General features: G+C 45.7%; 2 protein-coding genes across 13 annotated transcripts in view; one reads left to right on the top strand and one right to left on the bottom strand.

Annotated features, from left to right (window-relative positions):
- The window catches only part of srek1 (splicing regulatory glutamine/lysine-rich protein 1), a 34,330-nt gene extending 17,591 nt beyond the window's left edge, over positions 1–16,739 (top strand). For all 3 annotated transcript variants that reach the window (XM_052097886.1, XM_052097887.1, XM_052097888.1), the window contains 9 exons: positions 9,374–9,538; positions 9,693–9,871; positions 10,011–10,141; positions 10,408–10,516; positions 10,623–10,733; positions 10,819–10,950; positions 12,031–12,102; positions 12,189–12,303; positions 15,342–16,739. In XM_052097886.1, the coding sequence (XP_051953846.1) occupies positions 9,374–9,538; positions 9,693–9,871; positions 10,011–10,141; positions 10,408–10,516; positions 10,623–10,733; positions 10,819–10,950; positions 12,031–12,102; positions 12,189–12,303; positions 15,342–15,476 (1,149 nt within the window). In that variant the 3' untranslated portion in view covers positions 15,477–16,739. The remainder of the gene's footprint in view (positions 1–9,373; positions 9,539–9,692; positions 9,872–10,010; positions 10,142–10,407; positions 10,517–10,622; positions 10,734–10,818; positions 10,951–12,030; positions 12,103–12,188; positions 12,304–15,341) is intronic.
- On the bottom strand, positions 4,743–7,142 carry LOC127623466 (uncharacterized transmembrane protein DDB_G0289901-like). Of its 10 annotated transcripts, XM_052097905.1 has the most exons (3): positions 5,378–7,142; positions 5,183–5,299; positions 4,743–5,065 (listed from the first exon to the last, which is right to left on the bottom strand). In XM_052097905.1, the coding sequence occupies exon 1, from the start codon at positions 6,524–6,526 to the stop codon at positions 5,588–5,590; it is 939 nt and encodes a 312-aa protein (XP_051953865.1). In that variant the 5' UTR covers positions 6,527–7,142; the 3' UTR covers positions 4,743–5,065; positions 5,183–5,299; positions 5,378–5,587. The 10 variants fall into 10 exon arrangements, with proteins under 10 accessions (XP_051953865.1, XP_051953851.1, XP_051953853.1 ...); XM_052097891.1 differs by having other exon boundaries at positions 5,144–7,142; XM_052097893.1 differs by having other exon boundaries at positions 5,183–7,142.
- Positions 16,740–18,423: the final 1,684 nt, after the last annotated feature.

The following is an 18,423-nucleotide window of genomic DNA, read 5'->3' as shown; positions in this document are numbered from 1 at the left end:
CCCGGTGACTCATTTAATCCATCCGGGGGTCCGAGGAGCGTGTCTGGCGGCGCATCCACTCGTCCCAACCCTCCCAATTCTGGTCCTGGGCATGCAAGGATGCCAGTGTGTGTGTGCACATGGAGATTTGAAGCCGGATCCCCGAGAAGAGGTGTGCTCTGCATTTTAAAGACAGCTGTGATGAAGCATTATTCACATCAGGTGTACTTCATTCACCGCTGTCAGAACGAGACAAATTAATTATACACCTCTTCGAAGGGGCAGCCCTAAGAGACGGGACGACGATGACAAGACAGAGGGGCGGATCATTCCGCCACAATATATATATTAGGGCTGTCAATCCATTACAGTTTTTAATCTAATTAAGTACATGGTGTCCCGATTAATTAATCGTGATTAATCGCATATAAAATATTTGCTGAGAAAGCTCCTCATATAACAATAATTCAATATATAATGATGAAATAATTAAGCATAGTTATATTTAAAAATTATTTATATATATATATATATATATATATATATATATATATATATATATATATATATATATATTCAGATATATATATATATATATATATATATATATATATATATATATATATATATATATTCAGATATATATATATATATATATTCAGATATATATATATATATATATATATATATATATTCAGATATATATATATATATATATATATATATATATATATATATATATATATATATATATATATATATATATATATATATATATATATTCAGATATTTAAAATGCATTACATTCCTGTAGCAGAAGAGTTAATCATTGATAAAACAATATAAAAGTGGCTTTATAATACAATGTATTGTTTATTACCATATTATTAAACATAAGTCAATCATTGGCATACAGTTCACAGCAATCCATTTCACAAGTGAATTTGTCAATCAGTTTGAGATTTATTATTAGGGCTTGTTTAAGGACACCTGCGTCAGACATGCTTGTGTAGTGTCTCGGGTGCATTGCGTCATAAACATAAAATATTTAGGCCACTGTGTCGTTAAATATAGTTTAATGCTTAGAACACATCTTGAGATCCCTCAGTTCGGATTTGCGCTCCCAAGTTATTTTGAACGCAAGAACATTACGCATGTTTGTGTTGTTCTGTCTGCTGGATGGTTGTTTTCTTCACTGTGTAAACTGCGTGTTGCCACACAGCTGAAGTTTCACTTACTGCCCTCTGGAGTAAACCGGTGGTACTACAAGCTTGCATTTCTCAGGAATCTTCCTTATACGGTCCAGGGGCATTGCGATTAATTGCGGAAAAAATGTTAACGCTTTATTTTTAATAATATTAATCACACTGAATTAACATGTGAAATCAACAGCCATAATATATACAGTGGGTACGGAAAGTATTCAGACCCCCTTAAATTTTTCACTCTTTGTTATATTGCAGCCATTTGCTAAAATCATTTAAGTTCATTTTTTTCCTCATTATTGTACACACAGCACCCCATATTGACAGAAAAACACAGAATTGTTGACATTTTTGCATATTTATTAAAAAAGAAAAGCTGAAATATCACATGGTCCTAAGTATTCAGACCCTTTGTTCAGTATTTAGTAGAAGCACCCTTTTGATCTAATACAGCCATGAGTCTTTTTGGGAAAGATGCAACAAGTTTTTCACATCTGGATTTGGGTATCCTCTGCCATTCCTCCTTGCAGATCCTCTCCGGTTCTGTCAGGTTGGATGGTAAACGTTGGTGGACAGCCATTTTCAGGTCTCTCCAGAGATGCTCAATTGGGTTTAAGTCAGGGCTCTGGCTGGGCCATTCAAGAACAGTCACGGAGTTGTTGTGAAGCCACTCCTTCGTTATTTTAGCGGTGTGCTTAGGGTCATTGTCTTGTTGGAAGGTGAACCTTCGGCCCAGTCTGAGGTCCAGAGCACTCTGGAGAAGGTTTTCGTCCAGGATATCCCTGTACTTGGCCGCATTCATCTTTCCCTCGATTGCAACCAGTCGTCCTGTCCCTGCAGCTGAAAAACACCCCCACAGCATGATGCTGCCACCACCATGCTTCACTGTTGAGACTGTATTGGACAGGTGATGAGCAGTGCCTGGTTTTCTCCACACATACCGCTTAGAATTAAGGCCAAAAAGTTCTATCTTGGTCTCATCAGACCAGAGAATCTTATTTATCACCATCTTGGAGTCCTTCAGGTGTTTTTTTAGCAAACTCCATGCAGGGTTTCATGTGTCTTGCACTGAGGAGAGGCTTCCGTCGGGCAACTCTGCCATAAAGCCCCGACTGGTGGATGGCTGCAGTGATGGTTGACTTACTACAACTTTCTCCCATCTCCCGACTGCATCTCTGGAGCTCAGCCACAGTGATCTTTGGGTTCTTCTTTACCTCTCTCACCAAGGCTCTTCTCCCCCAATAGCTCAGTTTGGCCGGATGGCCAGCTCTAGGAAGGGTTCTGGTCGTCCCAAACCTCTTCCATTTAAGGATTATGGAGGCCACTGTGCTCTTATGAACCTTAAGGGCAGCAGAAATTTTTTTGTAACCTTGGCCAGATCTGTGCCTTGCCACAATTCTGTTTCTGAGCTCTTCAGGCAGTTCCTTTGACCTCATGATTCTCATTTGCTCTGACATGCACTGTGAGCTGTAAGGTCTTATATAGACAGGTGTGTGGCTTTCCTAATCAAGTCCAATCAGTATAATCAAACACAGCTGGACTCAATTGAAAGTGTAGAACCATCTCAAGGATGATCAAAAGAAATGGACAGCACCTGAGTTAAATATGAGTGTCACAGCAAAGGGTCTGAATACTTAGGACCATGTGATATTTCAGTTTTTCTTTTTTAATAAAAGTGCAAAAATGTCAACAATTCTGTGTTTTTCTGTCAATACGGGGTGCTGTGTGTACAATAATGAGGAAAAAAATGAACTTAAATGATTTTAGCAAATGGCTGCAATATAACAAAGAGTGAAAAATTTAAGGTGGTCTGAATACTTTCCGTACCCACTGTATATATATTGATTCTTCAAAATAAAAATAATAAGGATTGCCCAGCAGCACAATTTGTGGGTAGGCTGGCTGTTTTTATTCTTTCATTGTTAAACTGCCACAAGTTATCACTTCGTAGGTTCATTTGGAATGTGCAAGCAATCCTGTCACGAACCCCGCTCCTCTGCCCCATCTCCGCTTCCTCGAGCACGCACACATGCACTCCGCGAGCGTGCTCGCTTCCCGCTCCCTCGCTCCGCCCCCTTGAGCTCGTACGCTCCTTTTCCTCCCTCGGGCTTCCACGCCTGGTTTTGCTATTACGAGCTCTTGCTCGTAAACTCTCTCCCCCCTCTGACTCACATGCTCGCTTCTCACGCGCTTCCAATCAGCCTGAACATTATGACCACCTGCACTCACGCGCTTCCTATCCCCACACATTAGTTTCACCTGCACTCGTCTCGTCACCTTCATTGTTCACACCTGCACTCGCCCCTATATAACTCACTATCCTTTCGTTTGTTTGGGGTTGGTTATTGTATTTAGTTCCCCGTATCTTTGCCCCGCTAGTCTCGCCTAGTTTTGCCCCCCCGCTAGTCTCGTCTAGTTTTGACCTCCCTACTATTCTTCCTCTTAGCTTGCCAGCCCCCCATTCCTCTCGTTCCCCTGTCATTGTTCCCGCTAGTCTCGTCTTGTTCTTCAGCCCTAGTTGCCCACTATTATCCCCGCTATCGTTCACCTCCCTCATTGGATTTTCCCCCTTGTTATATCTTTGATTCCCCGGCTTTTGACCCTACGCTCCCTCGACAACTCTTCACTGGTTTTGCCCTTTTTGTACTGTTGCCTGCTTTATTGTTTTAATAAAGCAGTTCTCACTCAACATTGTGACTGTCTCTTTTTGTGTACGCGTGACAAAATAACCAACCTCACCGTAGACAGTCACAATGCGTCACTCCACGGATTCGCGCAGCTCAATGGAGCGGATTGTCGCGGCGCGTTCTGTGCGCGGATTTGCAGCTGGGAGTGATGACCACGCGCTCACGGCCCAGGGGCAGCAGGTAAGCGCTATTTCTGATTTATTTCACCCGGTTTCACCTGTGTCTGCCCCTGAGCCCGTTTATGCGTCCTATGCATGTCCGGGCGCCGTGAGCTCTCCACCCCCGGAGAGGTTTTTCGGCTCTTCAGACGCTGACCAAGGGGTTTTTATGCGAGGCAGCGGTTGTGTAACCCATAACCCCGCCCTCGGCATTGTGGACCCAGCGGCCCAACTCGTGGGTTTGCGTCAGGGGAGCCAAACCTTGGAGGCTTATATTATGGATTTTTGTGTCCTGGCGTACCAGGTGAATTTTAATGAGGTGGCTCTGAAGACCATTTTTCAATGTGGACTGAATGAGCCAACCTCATCATTAATGCCTGGTGGTCGCTGCCCCCTTAACCTGGCTCAGTTTATTGACCTCGCCCTACTGTACTCTGGTTCCTCATTCACTGTGGGGGAGGCAGACACTGAACCAGCGCTCCACACCAAGACCCCCGTCTCGAAGCCTACCACGGCCCCCGTCTCGAAGCCTACCACGGCCCCCGTCTTGAAGCCTTACACGGCCCCCGTCTTGAAGCCTTACACGGCCCCCGCCTTGAAGTCTTACACGGCCCCCGCCTTGAAGCCTTACACGGCCCCCGTCTTTAAGCCTTACAGCCCCGTCTTTAAGCCTTACGGCCCCGTCTTAAGCCTTACGCCCTAGCCGAGCCCCAGTCTCGAAGCCTGGCACGGCCAGCAAGTCAACGCCCATGCCCGGCACGGCCAGAGAGCCAGCGCCCATGCCCGCCACGGCCAACGAGCCAGCGCCCATGCCCACCACGGCCAACGAGCCAGCGCCCATGCCCGCCACGGCCGGCGAGCCAGCACCCATGTCTGCCACGGTCAGCGAGCCAGCGCCTGTAGCCTCGATCGTCCCCTTGGCCACGTCCCCTGTTGGCCGAAGACGTAAGAGAAGGAGGAGGGCCCCTTCTCCTCAGTCTCGTCTTGTGCTCAAGACCGCAGAGAGTCCCTCAGAGTCTTCCACGGCTCTGCAGGCCTCTGCTCCGCCCTCAGAGTCTTCCACGGCTCTGCAGGCCTCTGCTCCGCCCTCAGAGTCTTCCACGGCTCTGCAGACCTCTGCTCCGCCCTCAGAGTCTTCCACGGCTCTGCAGACCTCTGCTCCGCCCTCAGAGTCTTCCACGGCTCTGCAGACCTCTGCTCCGCCCTCAGAGTCTTCCACGGCTCTGCAGACCTCTGCTCCGCCCTCAGAGTCTTCCACGGCTCTGCAGACCTCTGCTCTGCCCTCAGAGTCTTCCACGGCTCTGCAGACCTCTGCTCTGCCCTCAGAGTCTTCCACGGCTCTGCAGACCTCTGCTCCGCCCTCAGAGTCTTCCACGGCTCTGCCGGGTTCTGCTCTGCCCTCAGAGTCTTCCACGGCTCTGCCGGCCTCTGCTCGCCCCTCAGAGCCCTCCCGGGCTCCGCCTCTCGAGCCTCCCAGGGCTCCTCCTCTCGAGCCTCCCAGGGCTCCATCTCTCGAGCCTCCGAGTGCCCCTCCTCACGAGCCTCCTAGGGCTCCTCCTCACGAGCCTCCCAGAGCTCTACCCCTCAAGTCCCTCAGGGCTCCCCCTCCTTCCAAGCCTCTCACGGCTTCACCTCTCGAGTCTCTCAGGGCTCCATCCCTCGAGTCTTTCACGGCTCCGCCCCTCAAGCCTCTCACGGCTTCGCCTCTCGAGTCTTTCAGGGCTCCATCCCTCGAGTCTTTCACGGCTCCACCCCTCAAGCCTCTCACATCTTCGCCTCTCGAGTCTTTCAGGGCTCCATCCCTCGAGTCTTTCATGGCTCCGCCCCTCAAGCCTCTCACGGCTTCGCCTCTCGAGTCTTTCACGGCTCCACCCCTCAAGCCTCTCACGGCTTCGCCTCTCGAGTCTTTCAGGGCTCCATCCCTCGGGTCTTTCATGGCTCCACCCCTCAAGCCTCTCACGGCTTCGCCTCTCGAGTCTTTCAGGGCTCCATCCCTCGAGTCTTTCATGGCTCCACCCCTCAAGCCTCTCACGGCTTCGCCTCTCGAGTCTTTCATGGCTCCACCCCTCAAGCCTCTCACGGCTTCGCCTCTCGAGTCTCTCAGGGCTCCTCCGCCTCTCAGGGCTTCCCCTCTCGAGTCTTTCATGGCTCCACCCCTCAAGCCTCTCACGGCTTCGCCTCTCGAGTCTCTCAGGGCTCCGCCCCTCGAGTCGTTCATGGCTCCTCCCCTCAAGCCTCTCACGGCTTCGCCTCTCGAGTCTCTCAGGGCTCCTCCCCCTCTCAAGCCTCTCAGGGCTCCCCCTCTCGAGGCTTTCAGGGCTCCTCCTCCTCTCAAGCCTCTCAGGGCTCCGTCTCTCGAGTCTTTCATGGCTCCCCCCCTCAAGCCTCTCGAGCCTTCCAGGGCTCGGCCACTAGAGGCTCCTATGGCTCTGCCTCCCGAGCCTCCTACGGCCCCTTCTCCAGAGCCTCCTACGGCTCCACCTCCCGAGCCTCTCATGGCTCTGCTCCCAAAGACTCCAGAGCTTCCTAGGGCTCCGCCTCTCGAGCCTTCCGCGGCTCTGCCTCCCGAGCCTGCTACGGCTCTGCTCCCTAAGACTCCAGAGCCTTCTAGAGATTCGCCTCCCGAGCCTCCTGCGGCTCCGCCTCCCAAGCCTCCTACGGCGCCACCTCCCCCGGCTCTGCCTCCAGAGCCTACCAGGGCTTCACTCCTGGAGCCTTCTATGGCGCCACCTCCCACGGCGTCACCTCCCCCGGCTCTGCCTCCAGAGCCTTCCAGGGCTTCACCTCTGGAGCCTCCTACGGCGCCACCTCCATGGGCTCCACTTCCTGAGCCTTCCAGGCCTTCGCCCCTAAAGCCCCACTTGGCTCCACCTCCAGAGCCTTCCAGGCCTTCGCCCCTAAAGCCTCCTTCAGCTCCACTTCCAGAGCCTTCCAGGCCTTCGCCCCTAAAGCCTCCTTCGGCTCCACCTCCAGAGCCTTCCAGGCCTTCGCCCCTAAAGCCTCCCTCGGCTCCACCTCCAGAGCCTTCCAGGCCTTCGCCCCTAAAGCCTCCGTCGGCTCCACCTCCGGAGCCTTCCAGGACCCCAGCTCCAGAGCCACCTACGGTGCCGCCTCTGACGGCTCCGCCTTTCACGGCTCAGCCCGGACTTCCTGACCCTCTACCTGTCCTGTGGCCTCTTCCCTGGCCTCCGGACCCTATTCCTGTCCGGTGGTCACCTTCCAGATCCCCGGACCCAGTCCCTGTCCTCCAGTCGCCTTCCAGACCTCCTGACCCAGTCTCTGCCCTATGGCTGCCCCCTAGACCTCCCGACCACCCGCCTGTCCACTATGTTCCCCCTGACCTTGCCTTGAACTGCCCATTGACCCCCATGTTTCATTTCCCTTTTGTGCCTTCTGCCCCCGCGAGCTCACACGCTCGTTCTGTCCCCCGCGAGCTCACACGCTCGTTCTGTCCCCTCGAGCTCACACGCTCGTTCTGTCCCCTCGAGCTCACACGCTCGTTCTGTCCCCCCGAGCTCACACGCTCGTTCTGTCCCCCCGAGCTCACACGCTCGTTCTGTTCCCTCGCGCTCCTCGCAGCCGAGCGCGGCCGTCAGGAGCCGTCCTATTCAGAGGGGGGAGTACTGTCACGAACCCCGCTCCTCTGCCCCATCTCCGCTTCCTCGAGCACGCACACATGCACTCCGCGAGCGTGCTCGCTTCCCGCTCCCTCGCTCCGCCCCCTTGAGCTCGTACGCTCCTTTTCCTCCCTCGGGCTTCCACGCCTGGTTTTGCTATTACGAGCTCTTGCTCGTAAACTCTCTCCCCCCTCTGACTCACATGCTCGCTTCTCACGCGCTTCCAATCAGCCTGAACATTATGACCACCTGCACTCACGCGCTTCCTATCCCCACACATTAGTTTCACCTGCACTCGTCTCGTCACCTTCATTGTTCACACCTGCACTCGCCCCTATATAACTCACTATCCTTTCGTTTGTTTGGGGTTGGTTATTGTATTTAGTTCCCTGTATCTTTGCCCCGCTAGTCTCGCCTAGTTTTGCCCCCCCGCTAGTCTCGTCTAGTTTTGACCTCCCTACTATTCTTCCTCTTAGTTTGCCAGCCCCCCATTCCTCTCGTTCCCCTGTCATTGTTCCCGCTAGTCTCGTCTTGTTCTTCGCCCTAGTTGCCCACTATTTTCCCCGCTATCGTTCACCTCCCTCATTGGATTTTCCCCCTTGTTATATCTTTGATTCCCCGGCTTTTGACCCTACGCTCCCTCGACAACTCTTCACTGGTTTTGCCCTTTTTGTACTGTTGCCTGCTTTATTGTTTTAATAAAGCAGTTCTCACTCAACATTGTGACTGTCTCTTTTTGTGTGCGCGTGACAAATCCATTCAAATGTGTTTGTTATGAAATATATGAAAATATACAGTTATTCATTCAATTGTTGATGTAATAATGATTACCAAATATGCACATCTGTCATGTGAGCCTGTTTTGTTTCAGCCAGTATAGAAGTTTGTCATGGCTTATTGCTTAACAAACGGCGAATGCAGGTGGTTAACCGGTTAAAATAATTTTCCAAAAGTTGCATTCCTAATGCATGCAACTGCTGCTGCCAGTTGAGTCAGTATGCTGCTTTATTGACATGAAAAGATGCTGCCGATGAGACAGAAGAGACATGCCCTCCCAAGCTAAAATTGCATATTTAGACTGTGGTGCTGGGGAGGAGGAGGGTGAACAATACAGTACTGTGCAGCTGTAGCCACTTGCCATACTGTTGAGATGAATACTATTTAAATGTTTGACGAGAGGGTGCAAGTTCCTGATTGGATTGTGTAGAAGTTTGTATCCGGAACCAGACCCATAATCCTGTACCATGAAGAGTTCCCTAACTGAACTGGTCATTAAACCAAGGAGTGGTGGTGGCGTAGTGGACTAAAGCACATAACTGGTAATTAGAAGGTCGCTGGTTCAATCCCCACAGCCACCACCATTGTGTCCTTGAGCAAGGCACTTAACTCCAGGTTGCTCCAGGGGGATTGTCCCTGTAATAAGTGCACTGTAAGTTGCTTTGGATAAAAGCGTCTGCCAAATGCATAAATGTAAATTAAACAATTCTATCACATCAGTTTCAGCCTCTTAGTTATACTTTTGAAACCATATTGCTTGTTATGCTTCTATTGTAATTTTATTACTGTACACATATTTTTTCAGTTGTTCTACAAACTGAGGGATGAGCTGACTTTGTTTTCTGTGGTAATTCAGCCACAAATGCCGTTGAGGAGTTATTTAACAATTATTGGAGGGTTGTAAAATCACGTAGACTCTAACTTGTATTATATTCTGCATCTGGTTGCAGCGAGGTCTTCCTTTAGCTAATCTGGGGGTTCTGAAGACGAGTTTGGATACATCTGTGGCAGCTCTGAGTGGAATTACCTCACAGCCTCCGCTCATGGGTAATGTTGATCCCTCAAAAATCAACGAGATCAGGAGGACGGTCTACGTCGGCAACTTGAATTCACAGGTATTTTCCAGTGAATTTGACTGAATTTCAGTGATAATCATGCCAGATTTGAGGTGTTGCAGAGCTGTTCTTTTGTCTTTGAGCATAAACTTTTCTCTCTCTCTCATTGTATTCAAAATATTACAATTGATAATTGTTTTTCCTGCTAAAACAGACCACCACAGCAGAGCAGCTGTTGGAGTTCTTCAAACAGGTTGGAGATGTAAAGTTTGTGCGGATGGCTGGAGATGAAACTCAGCCTACTCGTTTTGCCTTTGTGGAATTTGCAGATCAGGATTCAGTGTCAAGAGCGCTAACCTTCAACGGAGTCATGTTTGGAGACAGACCACTGAAGTTAGTGCTTCCTTTATGAATCCTTTAAATATGCACACCACTTACGTACCAGCCTGTCCTGATTTATCCACGTGGAAACTTTAAGTGATATAATTTATATTTAAATGACAGTTAATCAGCATAACATCACCACTTTCAGGATTAACCACTCCAATAATGCCATAGTGAAGCCTCCAGAGCTCACGCCACAGGCTGCTGCTAAAGAGTTGGAAGACGTTATGAAGAGAGTCCGTGAGGCTCAATCCACCATTGCTGCTGCCATTGAGCCAGGTCTGACCTCTCTTACCCACACACTGATTTAGCACCATTTTTACTGTGTGACAAAGTTAACGGTTTTTCTGTTCTGAAGGGATCGTTCAACAAAAAAGGAAAATGTTCTCAATCATTTAGTCACCCTAATATAGTTTTATACCTGTATGATATTGTATTATCTATGTATCGTTTTTGTATCCTCTTTACACTGGAAGCTTCCTTGTGTGTTAGCAAACTTGGCAGTAAAGCTCATTCTGATTCGGAAAATTTTGTGTCGTTTCTAGTTGATGTTAAACAACGCTCATCCAGCAGATCTAGGCATTCAAGAAGATCCCGATCTCGCTCTCGCTCCCGGTCTCACTCAAAAAGAAAGCGTCCCAGATCCAAACACGGGTAGATCTTACACATCCTTAAACCTTCTTATGTTTGTATGTTTAGAAATAATCTCCAATTTGATCTTGTATGTAAAACATTACGATTTCCTCCAATACTATTGAAGGGGCCAGGCATCCCAAAGATCACGGCAGAGTATGAGCGACTCTCTTGGGTCTCATGGGAGACGCTCGCGCTCCAGAGACAGGAAACACAGCCGCAGTCGATCTCACTCCAGGTGAACCTGCGATGCCACACTGGCCACTTTACACTCAGTATGTTGTGTGCAGATACAGGACATTTCAGCTCTCTTCTCTACACAGGGACAAGAGGAATGAGAAGGAGGGCAAGGTAAGGAAGGACAATGACTGGGATGAAAAGAGGCAGAGGGACAAAAAAGGAAGGACGCCTCTAAAAGGCCACAGCAACTCCAGACACTCCCGCAGTATAAGCAGGTCAGAAGAGAGTGTTCTCATTAAACCTTCAGTGCAATTTTAAATGTACCTTTTCTAAATATAACCTAAACTGAAAAAAGGGATGGTCTCTTTCTTAAATAATCAATAACCTTTAAATTAACCAGCAAACCCTGATTTTATGCTATTGCTAATTAGTGGCCTGAGGTATTGGGGGAGGGGCATTCTCATTCTAGTGTTGAATGCAGGAGAAATGGGCAGAAGTAAAGACCTGAGAGACTTTAACAAGGGCCAAATTATTATGGCCAGATGACTGGGTCAGAGCATCTCTGAAACAGCTAGGCTTGTGGAGTGCTCCCCGGTCTGCAGTGGTGAGTAGCCACTGACAGTGTTCCGAGGAGGGACAAACCACAAAACGGCAACAGGGTGTTGGGCGCCCAAGGCTCATTGATGCGCAAGAGCAATGCAGGGTATCCCATCTGGTCCAAACCAAGAGAAAATGTTAATGATTGTTACGAGAGGAATGTGTCACAACACAGTGCATCGCACCCTGCTGAGTATGGGGCTGCATAGCCGCAGGCCAGTCAGAGAGCCTATGATGACCCCTGTCCACCGTCAAAAGCACCTACAATGTGCACACAAGTGTTGGACCTGGACCTTGTATCAGTGGAAGAAAGTCGCCTGGTCTGATGAGTCCCATTTTCTTTTACATCACGTGGATGGCCCTGTACGTGTGTGCCATTTACCTGGGGAAATGATGGCACCAGGATGCAATATGGAAAGACGACAAGCCTGAGGGCAATGTTCTGCTAGGAAACCCTGGGTCCAGCCATTTATGTGGACATTAATTTGACCCATGCCACCTACCTAAACATCGTTGCAGACCAGGTACACCCCATCATGGCAGTGTTATTCCCTGATGGCAGTGGCCTCTTTCAGTAGGATAATGCGTCATGCTAGACTTACAGTGCAAGGTTCAAGGTATACTTTTTATCAGTTTGTGTATTCTGCGAATCAAACCTATGATCTTGGCATGCTCTATCAGATGATATACAGGAAAGTTACTAACTATAACTTTTTTGAATCTAGAAAAATTTATTATACATTTTCTTTCTCTCTTAGAGGACATAAAAGAAGAAGCAAATCTCGATCCAGGTCGCCAAGGCGGCGAGCCAGGTCACCATCACCAAAAAGGTTGACTTATTGTGACTATGTTTGTGTCTCTGTCGTGATTGCATTTACAGGCTTATTTGAACCTCCTATCTTTGTATATTTTACAGAGGGAAGAAGGAAAGAAAGAGGAATAAAGAGAGGAACAGTAGCAGGGAAAGGAGGGAGAGTCCAGTGTCCAGGAGAAAAAGCAGGGATTCTGATCACAAAGCAAAATACTTACAGGTAAATGCAACATCCAAAAACAAACCATTTACTTGCAAACATTGTCTTGGGGGTTCATTACCCAGCGCAAAGTAAAATCCTAAAAACTGATTCAAGATTGGATGATAAAGCCAAAAATAAATAAATAAATGAATGCTCACAGTCAGCAGTGGTGAGTACCTACCAACAGTGATTCGAGGAGGGACAAACCAGCGACAGTATCCGAACCGACAGAAGGTCTACTGTGGCACAAGTCACAGAAAATGTAAATGATAGTTACAGGAGGAATGTGTCACACACAACACACAGTGCATCGCACCCTGCTGCTTATAGGGCTGCGTACCCATTATGACCTCCTACAAATTGCATGCGAGTGTCAGAACGGGACCTTGGAGCCAGTGGAAGAAGGTCACATGGTCTGATGAGTCCCATTTTCTTTAACATCATGTGGATGGCCATGTGCGCCATTTACTTGGGGAATTGATGGCACCAGGATGCACTGTAGGAAGACAACAAGCCGGTGGAGGGAGTGTGATGCTCTGGGCAATGTTCTGGGTTTACCCATTCATGTGGATGTCAGTTTGACATGTGCCACCTACCTAAACATCGTTGCAGGCCAGGTACACCCCTTCATAGCAATGGTATTCCCTGATGGCAGTGGCCGCTTTCAGCAGGATAATGCGTCCTGCCACACTGCACACATTGTTGGGGAGTAGTTTGAGGAACGTGATGAAGAGTTCAACGTGTTGCCCTGAACTAAATTCCTCAGATCTCAATCCAATTGAGCACCTGTGGGATGCGAAGTAATGATCACAAAACTAGTCTTTGGGAAACTTAATGACCAAATAAAAAGCACATTACCCAATGTTTGTTATTGCAGAGAAATGAGCGCAAATATATTATGAATATTTGTATATCGCCTTGTTCTATTTCTCTTTAAAGACAGGTAAAAGAGTTGCAGTAGTAAAGCTGATTTAAAGTGTCCCCAATACAAGTTTACTTGCATTTGTATAACACCAACTACAAGTGTATATGTTGCTTTCACTTTGAAATTGCAATTCATCAAAATTGTCAGGGTTACAAGAAACCCAAATGAAAGTCATTTTATTCATATTGTGGTTTTCCTGAAACTACGCAATTACTAGGTACAGCTAATCTCTGGAGGTGTAATGTCTTGACGGTTAAAGCAGCAGATTGGTTAACAGATAGTTGTCGGTTTGTTTACAGGACAAATATCAGCATAAATAAGTCTTCTTTAAGCTACTAATGTTAATTCCTTATGGATTCTCAGGTTTGCATTGATGCTTCTGTAGAGCATGAACAATGTGATAAAAATGGTATATGGAAATACATGTTTAATGTTGTTTGAAGATCGTATTGTTCTCTATGTGCTCACCATGGACACATAAGTTGACATCATTTGCACCTGCGCTATATATTTGTGCTGCTCTAGATTTTCTAGATGAGAAACTGATGATGACAGCCGATCCTTGTAAAGATTAACATTTACGATCTTGCTCATGTCTGATTTGATTACCATCAACATGTTGCAACTGGAAGCCTGATGTATTTCCCCAAAATATGACATATTTTAAGCGGTGTGAAAACATTCTGCAGGGTTTTTCTTGGATGTTTTTTTCACCATCTGCAGATAAAACACCGCTGAGATGGTTACTAAGCAGGGATGTAAATATGCATCGATCATTTCTTATCCAGTATACAGTTCTTGACTTCTTGAAACCTTCAAAAACTACCAAAACCAGATCTCTAATCTACTTCTGGTGTGGATGTGTTTGATGATCCAGAGAGAGAGAGCAGATGCAAAAAGTGCATTGGGGTGTTTAAAGGATTATTCTTGGTTCAGTACAAGTTAAGCTCAATCAACAGCATTTGTGGCATAATGTTGGTTACATCTAAAATTCATTTAGACAGTGAGGCACTTACAATGGAAGTGAATGGGGTCAATACGTAAACATTAGAATACTCACTGTTTTTCAAAGGATAGCCACAAGATGCAAACAATATGTGTGTTAACATGATTTTAGTGTGATAAAATCACTTATTGACCTTTTCTGTGAAAACGCATACCCTTTTTACAACTTTGTTGCCATGGCGACGTAACGCCGAAGACCATTGTAAAACTGAAGATTTAAATAACTTTACAGTTAAAATAATACGCAAGTTTTGACAGAATATAGTCTTTATAATATAATAAATATGATGCTTATAATTAGAAGCTTTACCCCATTCAAAGAAAAAGAGGGACATGTCTAAATAAATTTTTTCTGGTAATCATTATGCCACAAATGCTGTCGATTGAGCTTAACTTATATTGAACCTGGAATATTTGTTGATTGCTTGTCACTGGAATCTTTTCACATGATATTTAGTGAGGACACTAGATTAAAATGTGATAAAAGACAGTAACTGTGGCAAAATCATGAGCTACAAAGTTAGACCTTTCATTGCAAAGAGAGACTGCTGTGCCTTGTTAAACTGTATGTTTACTGTTTCAATACTGTTATGAATGTTGCCTACATGCTTACATAAAATACAGCCTATTGCAACAGTACTTGCTAGGAGAAAAAAATGATAAAGACAGTGTGCGATTTCAGGTTTGGATTGGGTCTTAAATTCTAAAGATATCCGGCCGGGTAGGGTCGGGCCACATGGTCTGAGGTAGGGTCAGGTTCTGGTTCATTTTAAGACCTGTGCAGACCTCTACATTGTTCCCAGTGTCTCAAAGGGTCTCAAAAATATAATTTATTCGGAACTCACTTTTTCAGTCATTTTTATTGGAAATTCTGCTTGAAGCGATCTTCCAGCATGGCTATCATGATTGTTCTCCCTTCTAAGTGCACATCATAGGCTGATTGTATCCCGTTTGGAACGTAGGGAGAGTCAACCTGAAATTGGTTCAACTTTGTATGCTGTGTTACAGCTTCTAGATGGGGGTAATGCTGTAATTGATGCTTCACTCTATATAGTTCACTGCATTGAGGAACGTTGATGTGGGTCATGTGAAAGGGTATTTACTTAGTTGTGTTTTGACCTTGCAGGTGGACCATGAGCAGGACAGTTACATGGAGGGGTCTGGTTCTGCGGCTAGTGATGACAAATCTCCCCAAGTACATCACAACGGCAGTTACTGGAGTGCGTACGCTGAAGAGGATGAACTCTCGGCTGCTGAGTGATCAACGTGCATATGCCAAGCCATGAAGAGTGATTTGTAACGGTTGTGTCTGGAGAGCACATGCTGTGTCATACTGTAACATCTGACAAACTTTCGCTTGCGTCCATCGGTGTGTGATTGTATGCTTCTGAGAACTCTTAGAAAACATTTTCTACCGCTGTGAATACCGCCTGTCATATGATATTCATATGGATGAAAATGTAAAGTTTGGGTTCGATTCTTTATTGTGGTGAAAGCTGCGGTATATTGAATGGTTGAGATGCTCGTATTGAAGCCGCTTTTTTAATTGTTTTCTTTTGCATGTAACTGTGTTAACACTTGTGTGTGGAAAGATGTGCTGTTTTTGTGTGCTCTGTCTTTTTTTTTTATCTGTCTTGCAGCCATTATTACTTGGACAAATCTCTTGAAGAAATGTCTGGTTCATATTTTATCTTTGAAGTAAAAGAAAAAATAATTGTTTTGTCTAAAGAAAATTAAGCCCATTTAAAATTAAGCCTCAGGAAATAGATGTGTTATTGTTATTCTATGGTAATTAAAAATGTATCCTCCAATTTCTCATTACTGAAATGTGAAGAAATCTCATCACTATAACACAGTAATGACTATTTCTTGATAGTTTGCTTGAGATCCACCCATTCTATCTGGTTAGGTAACTTCTCTGCATTTTCTGTTTACTAAAGAATAAAATGTGATTGTTAGTCGGGTGTGTGTAGAACACTCCCAGTGAGCTGAACAGTGCATGCATAAAGTGCCTCGACATATTGTGTGGCAACTGAATATTCAAAAAAACGTTTAAATCAAGTCACAAAGGGATATTTATCTAGTGCACAATCTAAACAACATTATAGCAAAGTTGTGTAAAATGCATTGTTTTATCTTTATTTTTTAAACAGTATTTTGCTAGAACCAGTGAAAGCAGAGACGTGCAGTAAAAAGTATCATTGTGTGGCATATATTCAAATGTGTAAACAGATTTTCTAAGAAGCCTTGGTGAGCACAGTAAAGTTATTAATGGTTACTGCGGTCTCATTTACAATAATGACAATTTAAAGCTTTACGCTTCTGAATATTATTTATTTTTTATATCAAGTCCTTTTATGTTATTCTTTTGTGAGTGGGTTTATATAAGTATATATACTTGTTAGCATCAGGACCTAATATGAATAAGATTGAAGTAACTATTGATTTGTAAGCCATGTGGTTGTGCATCTGTTTAGAGATTTTCCTTAACATAAATTTACATTAAAGAGGATATACTTCTGAATTGTTTATTACTGTGGCATACATTTCTGTGCATCAACAAGATGGTGATTGTCCCTCTTTTAAAAGGTCTCCTCAAGTCAGTATTAGGGTGATAACTAAAACTGAAAAATATGATTCAATAAATGCAGTGGCTCCAAAAAGTATTTAAGCACCTTAGGCAAACTTAAATGTACTAGAATGATTACATTACTGTAGATAAATGATCAAACCAAGAGGCTCCTGCAAACAAATGATGCTTGGTGTTTTCCATTTTCATAGCTGTTTTTGCAGTTAACTAACTGTTTCCAAGAAAACTTGTGGTTTTACGCAGGTATCCTAACAGAGTAACCACAGGTGTAGTTCATCACATTAACTATTGACATGTTCCAATAACGGTTGACAACCAGAAAGTGTCCAAATACTTTTTGTCTTCAGTTTGAACAGTAAAAATCTTGTGTAATCATTTACGGCCTAAAAAAACTTTTAAAACCTAACTAACTTTAATTAGTTTGTTTTTCTTTAAAAACACATTTTATCTAATGCAATGACATTTATGCATTTTAAAAGTATTCGCACACTTGGGGTTGACAATGCAGCTTGAAAGTGTTATATTGTAAACATCAGGGGGAAAAAATAGAAGTATAAAAATGTTGTAGAATGGTTGAAGAACAGCAGGGTCCATCCATCCATCCATCTTCAACCGCTTATCCGAAGTCATGTCGCGGGGGCAGCAGCTCCAGCAAACTTCCCTATCTCGAGCCACATTAACCAGCTCTGACTGGGGGACCCCGAGGCGTTCCCAGGCCAGTGTGGAGATATAATCTCTCCACCTAGTCCTGGGTCTTCCCCGAGGCCTCCTCCGAGTTGGACATGCCTGAAACACCTCCCTAGGGAGGTGGCCAGGGGGTATCCTTACCAGATGCCCAAACCACCTCAACTGACTCCTCTTGACACAAAGGAGCAGCGGCTCTACTCCGAGCTCCTCACGGATGACTGAGCTCCTCACCCTAGCTCTAAAGGAGAAGCCCGCCACCCTTCTGAGGAAGCCCATTTCGGCCGCTTGTTCTCACAACCTAGTTCTTTCGGTCATGACCCAGCCTTCATGACAATATGTGAGGGTAGGAACAAAAATCGACCGGTAGATCGAGAGCTTTGCCTTCCGGCTCAGCTCTCTTTTCGTGACAACGGTGCGATAGAGTGAGTACACAGGGTCAGCAGAGTCTTTGTAATTAATGTTGGGGTTTGGGTCTCAGTCAAGTTCTCGAATGCCATGTGAGAAACCCAGGTACTATTCCCAGCCATTGCAAGTGGCTTGTTCTATTGTTTGTGGATGCTGTGGTGTTGTGGCTACAGCTCACGGTAAGTAAGCATTTAAGCCATCAACATTGTGCCCTTGAGTAAGAAACCTATGATAGCTCTAGTCCAAGAGGATTGTCCCTGTAATAGGTGTTCTGCAACAACCTTTGAATATTCTAGATCAGGGGTCGGCAACCTTTTTGACATGGAGTGCCATTTTTTATTTTCCTGGTCAATGGCTGTGCCAACTGTTCAGCCCTTTTGGTGAATTGCATCTGCAAAATCCTAAAATTGTATTTCTAGGTTGCACCTGTTACACCAACTCTGTTCCCACGTCTATCTGTCAGTGGATCACCAGCTATCTAACGGACAGGCAGCAGCTAATGAGATGGGGGAAATTCACTTCCAGC

This window comes from Xyrauchen texanus, chromosome 3, assembly GCF_025860055.1.
Source record: "Xyrauchen texanus isolate HMW12.3.18 chromosome 3, RBS_HiC_50CHRs, whole genome shotgun sequence".
Lineage (NCBI taxonomy): Eukaryota > Metazoa > Chordata > Actinopteri > Cypriniformes > Catostomidae > Xyrauchen > Xyrauchen texanus.
Note: the sequence above shows the minus strand (reverse complement) of the source record. Positions and strands in the feature narration are given on the sequence as shown.

What these genes read in the sequence shown, in the direction of transcription:
- LOC127623466 (XM_052097891.1), bottom strand. Translation starts at nt 6,526, where the DNA reads ATGAGAGGCTCGGGAGGTGGAGCCGTAGGAGGCTCTGGAGAAGGGGCC.